The sequence below is a fragment of the Manis pentadactyla genome, chromosome X (genome assembly GCF_030020395.1).
Source record: "Manis pentadactyla isolate mManPen7 chromosome X, mManPen7.hap1, whole genome shotgun sequence".
Taxonomy (NCBI): domain Eukaryota; kingdom Metazoa; phylum Chordata; class Mammalia; order Pholidota; family Manidae; genus Manis; species Manis pentadactyla.
The window spans coordinates 91,231,880-91,238,405 of record NC_080038.1 but is presented as its reverse complement, the minus strand read 5'-3'; the positions used below and the strand labels follow the sequence as shown (position 1 = coordinate 91,238,405).

Here is a 6,526-nt window from a genome sequence, read left to right as displayed (position 1 = left end):
AGATTGGAAGCTGATATTGATAGTCTATTATTAGAACTGTTTTTTTTAGGCCTTGTCCCCTAAACTAAATGAAACTATGTACCTAGAGGGAAAGGAAAACATTCCAAACTTCAGTCCTACCTAGTTTTACTAAGCAGCTCTAAATCTAGAACAGAGGAATCTTTTGATTTCTTAGTTGAAGATTTCCCTGACATCAAGAAGCAAATTGAAGACAGTGTAGTTGTATGTGTGAGTCAGAACCTTAATATCATTCAGATTACAACCCAGTTCTCTGAGGAGTTTAAAACAACTGTCCTACAAATTGAGACAACTTGTATAACCTATCTTAAAAATTAAATCTGAGCCGGCCCGGAAGGGTATCTGCGCGGTTGAGGTGACCTGGCACTGAGCATTTCAGATCTGCTTGGTAAACCTGGTGTACCACCATGCTCGCTGCAAGACTTGTGTGTCTCCGGATACTCCCTTCCAGGGTTTTCCACCCAACTTTCAAGGCCTCCCCTGTTGTGAAGAACTCCATCACAAAGAATCAATGGCTCTTAACAACTAGCAGGGAATATGCTACCAAGACAAGAATTGGGGTCCGGCGTGGAAGAACTGGCCAAGAACTCAAGGAGGCAGCATTGGAACCATCGATGGAAAAAGTATTTAAAATTGACCAGATGGGAAGATGGTTTATTGCTGGTGGGGCTGCTGTTGGTCTTGGAGCACTGTGCTACTATGGCCTGGGAATGTCTAATGAGATTGGAGCTATTGAAAAGGCAGTAATTTGGCCTCAGTATGTGAAGGATAGAATTCGTTCTACGTATATGTACTTAGCAGGAAGTATTGGTTTAACAGCTTTGTCTGCTCTGGCAGTAAGCAGATCTGTTCTCATGAACTTCATGATGAGAGGCTCTTGGGTGACAATTGGTGCAACCTTTGTGGCCATGATTGGAGCTGGAATGCTGGTACAATCAATACCATATGACCAGAACCCAGGCCCAAAGCATCTTGCTTGGTTACTACATTCTGGTGTGATGGGTGCAGTGGCAGCTCCTCTGATGGTACTAGGGGGGCCTCTTTTCATCAGAGCTGCATGGTACACAGCAGGCATTGTGGGAGGCCTCTCCACTGTGGCCATGTGTGTGCCAAGTGAGAAGTTTCTGAACATGGGCGCACCCCTGGGAGTTGGCCTGGGTCTCGTCTTTGTGTCCTCACTGGGATCTCTGTTTCTTCCACCTACCACTGTGGCTGGTGTCACTCTGTACTCAGTGGCAATTTATGGTGGATTAGCTCTTTTCAGCATGTTCCTTCTATATGATACACAGAGAGTAATCAAGCGTGCAGAGGTAGTACCAATGTATGGAGTTGAAAAACATGATGCCATCAATTCGATGCTGGGAATCTACATGGATACACTAAACATATTTATGCGAGTTGCCAGTATTCTGGCAACTGGAGGCAACAGAAAGAAGTGAAATGACTCAGCTTCTGACTCCTTTAAAAAATCAGATACCTTTCTTATTGAATAAGGGCAGATATTCATTAAATAGGTGATACAAGCATCTTTTGTTGACGTTTAGAAGATAAGAACTTGTCACCACCATGTTTCAAATGTTCGGGTAATGTGATGCTTCGGGTCTGCTTTTTCTTCTCAAGAATAAATTGAGTGGTTCTCTTCCAAATAAGCACATACATTTCCATTTTGCATGTTTGAGTAACTCTAAAATGTTTTAATGAATGTGAAAACTAAGGTTTGTATTGTGAAACATTAAGTGTTCTATTTTAAAATGTATTTGTTTAAGGGAAAATTAGCAAACTGTGTTTACCTTCATAGTTTTTGAAATGCAGAGTGTTAACAAGTTAATGTCCTAAGTGATACAGAAGTTTGGTAAAGTGACCAGAGATAAGTAAAGGGTCACCTGAAATCTTTCTTTGAATACTTAGCCCTTGTGTGATTGGTGGTGAGCCAATGAGGGGGTCTGGCTGTTTGGAAGCAAACAAGTCAGCTTTGTTTTTGACATTCGTCTGCTTAACATACCAAAGCACTGAGCATAAAACAAAGACATGGGTGGTTCATTCTCCTACTGTTCCTTCTCAGTGTTCTCTTTATGACATAGATGTGGTCATATTTGGCTTCTCGTTATTTGACATTGTTAGGACAGTCCAGAATGTATTATGTTCTACGGAGAATTCCTAATATATATATATATATACATATATAAATGTGTGTAAGTTTTACTTTTGAGTCTCTGAATAAAATATCCTTAAAACTAATCTCAGGACAAAATGTGCAAGGCATGAAAGTTGTTGCATTTCTAAGTATAAAAACAGTATGTTCAGAATCTGGGTTTTTTTGCATATTCATTGAACTTTTAAATAGAATACATGCTTGCCTTTCCATCTTTTCAAGCTCTGATGCTTTTATCAGAAAAACTCTTAAGACTTGTTTTCTTACATTCCTTCTCAGACTAAGCGCTAAAAAAGAAGGCAAAGCCAGCTTTCTTCATAAGCTGTATCATTCAAAAACGTAATGGGCAAAATGCTTTATTTTTGTTCCTCCTAGCAGAATTTTCCTTATCTCTTGCACAGACCACTACTTAACTCCCTTGTGACATTTGTAAGTTTTTTTATAACTGAAGAGTTGTTTTTGGAAGTTTTTAATGAAGTGTATATGATTATTGAGACTATTGGTGTTTTTGACAAATACTTACTACAGTGATCCAGAAATAACTATTCTAACCACTTCAAATTACATAGGATGCTTATTTCTGAAATAAAGGTTCTAACCAGAAAAAAAAAAATTATATCTTCAAGAACAGAAAGAGCACACTTACTCTTTTTACCAATCACAAACCTCCCCCATTCATCTCAGAAGGCTTCTCAGTATTGTAAAACTTCTGGTCTCAGGATACAGAAGTCCTTCTTTGAATGCAGGAGGAGCCTGCATTCTTTCTCTGTGTCTTTGAGATATAAATGTTCTACCTGATCTTCTCCAGGAACTAAGGTACATCTTATCAGAAGAACAGAAAAGGGAAAGATTGTCTGGAAACTAGATAGGAAACTAGATAAATGAACAATTTTGTCTTCTCCTCAAATATTAGGAAAATGTTTAAGCCATCTGAACAAATAATCTTACCCTATCTCTTCTTCTAGCAACTGTTCTTTATGAACTAGTGAGTTTGGCATTATCATATCCATCTCGTGGCTAAATTTCTAAAACAAAAGTTATAAGATGTCTTTTTGCATCTGTCTGTATGTTTGTTATAGATCTGTGATATTTTTCTACCTCCAGATGGTATTGCCAAAATTAATTTGTAAAGAGCTCTAATTAAATTGACTTAAATAAAATTAAGCATTTATATAAATCATAAATTCTCAAAAATAACAAACCACTGCAAATGTTTTTCAAGTTCATATCATCTAGGATATCTTCAGTAAACAAAAGCTAGTTTAAGCTTGGTGATTTAGTTAAGACAGTCATGTCTTTAGAGCTGTCAATATTAAATATAATGCAGACATCCAACTTTTACCTAGTTTTACTAAAAGTCAAATGAGCTCATGTTATCTCTCTTTCTGAATTTGTTGGCAAGAAAGATAACTTAAGATGATGGCTAGCTGCTTAATGTCTCATGAAATTTTCATGGGTAATCTAAGTGTAATTGTTAAGAACAAATAAATATATGTAAGATATAAGTTTATACATGAACTTTTCAATAATTATTATGCTTTATGGTCTGTCTACTTAAAAATAATTTCCAAAACCTTACTGGTAACTTGAAACCTTAAAGTTACATTGAGGTAAGTTAAATGATGGATATTCATTGAATATCTAGATCATTTCCAAATAAGGTAAAAGTGTGAAACATTAATTACTGAACATAGGTTTATCCACTTTTGCCTTCCTTTTACAGAAGAACTAAAGATATTTGGGTCTATTAGGAAACATAGTTTGTGCCACATTGAAAAAATTTACACTGAGGAAGAATATATTTATAGAAATTACTAATTGTAAGACAAGTAAAGTGATTATTCCTGAATAGGAAAAAACACGGGACAAAATCTGAATGCATGTAAAAAAGGTGTAGAAGGTTAGTGGAAAATGAATTTTAGGAAATGAATTTTATGTGTGTTCAAGCTGGCTAAGATTGAAATGGACTTATTTAAGTTTTTTAAAAAGAGAGTTTTAATACCATAAGTAGTAGTATAAAATTAGAATTTAGCTTTCTCTGTTAAAAGGACAAAAATTTCTTATTGATCTGCTCTTTATAAGGAATTGTAAACAAAGGTTTTTCTTTACCTTTTAGGTAATCTGCCTGGACAGCAAAGATTTTTTTTGTCTTACCAAAATAATTTACTGCGCTTCACATTGTTTTTATTAGGTCTTTGATTACTTAAGAAAATCTAGTCTGAGTTCTCAGTGTTAAATGAGCTAAGTTTTATTCACAACTATGGAACTTTCTATATTTGCATTCAAAGTCTTTAATTGTCACTTTGGTTAAATGGATATTTTTGACAAACTTCCCAAAAAATCAAATACTAAATGGAGTATTTTCGACCTCAAAGTAATTTTGAGATTTCCCAGAGGGTTCCTGGAAAATGTCAAAGGATTTGTCCCTCACCTTGTAAAAAGAGATGTTAAACTAACTAGGTTTATTTGGTTTGTTAAATTACTACATAAGAAACATTGTCAAATAAGAAGTGTTGATAAGTCTTCTCAGGTTATGTGTGTATGAATATATGTTATGAGTATAGGCATTCCAGAAATTGTTTAAACTTTCTAGAAATTTATCAATACTCTCATTGTCCAATTATTATCCTAAATTATTATATGCCACTGTGGGTAAAATTGAAGTATTTCCAGAATGTCTTGCCTGGCTTTAGTACATCTCCCTATCAATAGGCATTCCTAAGGGGTGGAGAGAAGGAGTTCATCTCCATATCAGTGGGTAATTACCTGGGCGACCTAGGGCTTATCTGAACTTGAGAGGTTGGGGAGAGGGATGCCAGAGCGGGAGAGAGGGCCCCCAGACGGCAGTTGGTAAGCAATAAACAGGTTTTAAATTTTGTTTCTTCCTTTGACTGATTTCAGTTTCAGCTAGCTATTTTGCCCTGGGATTTCCTCTTCCAGGAGTTACAGCCTCAAAGATAACTATATTTCCTCATCAAATAAACTCTCTCAGATCTTTAACCATGGGCATTTTTTAAGTCTTCTTTCACTTACAGACACTTATTGTTTTACTGTGATGCTTTTGCAAAAGTGAGATTAATAGAAAGAACCCTATCAAGTACTCTTGAACACTGACACTACTGCCAAATTATAAAGTGTCAAAACATGGTTGCATATTTCACAAATGAAGAAGTAACCACCTGACTTCTGGTCCTGTGTAAACACTGGAGACCTCAAAATCAAATTGACCAGGAAGCAAAATAGCTGACATCAAAATGGACTGCTTTTTCCTAAGACATTGGGTCAAGACCATGTCGTTCCTCCTATCCCCTCTGACTATTCTTTTCCTAGTTCTTACACCATTAAAGTCTTTATAAAGATTCTTTTCTCCACCTTTTTCCTTGCCCTGGCCAGAAAAGATGATGCCATTTTTCATATATCTCAGGCCATTGCAAGGGAGGGTAACCAACTGTTGAATTTACTAGGATGCTGGTGATTCTCTGTTTTTTTCTGCTCCATTACAAACATCTCCCTGATTTTCATTACTTCAGTTTTCCTTAAACAAGTTCACTGGATAAATGCTCCAGGGAAATAGGGATGCAGTTATATGCAATACATAAATAGACTAGCTGCCTTAAAAAAGTATCCACTCTTCAGGATCATTTCTGGACTTGATTCTAGCTGGTTTGAGTCATAGGGATCCTGGCTAGCTCAGGAGTGCTCTCCAAACCATGGTCATTGTTTTGTTGCTAATAATTCTTATTACCTCCATAATACACTGCATTCTTTCAAAAAGTCTTGAATGCATGTGCGCAGGTATTGACATGGTCTCTCTGACTTGAGCAACAAAAGCAAACAGAAGAATGTGACTAGTTACAAGAGTAGGAGCCGACATCATCTCTTGTGAATATTCCAGTGAGACCTAAGGAGGCAATGATAAATGAGAGTCATGCTAAGACTGATATTTTTTTATCAAAAGGACTGTTGAAATAAATTTCTATGCCCAAGATGGAGCTACTCTGGCTATGGTGCCACATCAGCAACCTGAAACTTAAATCATTTTCATGTGCCCCTGTAAATGATCTGCTTGACCAGAAATGCAGTATGTTCAGTCAGCTACTCCCTAAATATCAAGCCAACTCTGGACCTTCTCAGAACAAGCAGAATTAACTATGTTGCCCAAGCCAATCAAATATTTTCTATTTGTCTCTTCCTTGCTCTTTGTTCTTTGTCCTATAAAAACTTTCTGCCTTTTACCCCACTTTGCAGTTCTCCAAAAGGAGACTGTCCACTTCATGGAGTATTAAATCAAGTTTGTATCACCTAAGTTGTCTTTTTAAAATCATTTTTAACATCAGTGAATAGTAGAAATAAGTT

General features: G+C 36.3%; 1 protein-coding gene across 1 annotated transcript; it reads left to right on the top strand.

Moving 5' to 3' along the window:
- The first annotated feature begins 347 nt into the window (after positions 1-347).
- LOC118929472 (growth hormone-inducible transmembrane protein-like) lies at positions 348-2,783 on the top strand. The gene has a single exon (XM_036919625.2). The coding sequence runs from the start codon at positions 426-428 to the stop codon at positions 1,455-1,457; it is 1,032 nt and encodes a 343-aa protein (XP_036775520.2). The 5' UTR covers positions 348-425; the 3' UTR covers positions 1,458-2,783.
- Positions 2,784-6,526: the final 3,743 nt, after the last annotated feature.

Bases quoted from the DNA above. Each gene is read 5' to 3' on its own strand.
- LOC118929472 (XM_036919625.2), top strand. From the start codon at position 426: ATGCTCGCTGCAAGACTTGTGTGTCTCCGGATACTCCCTTCCAGGGTT.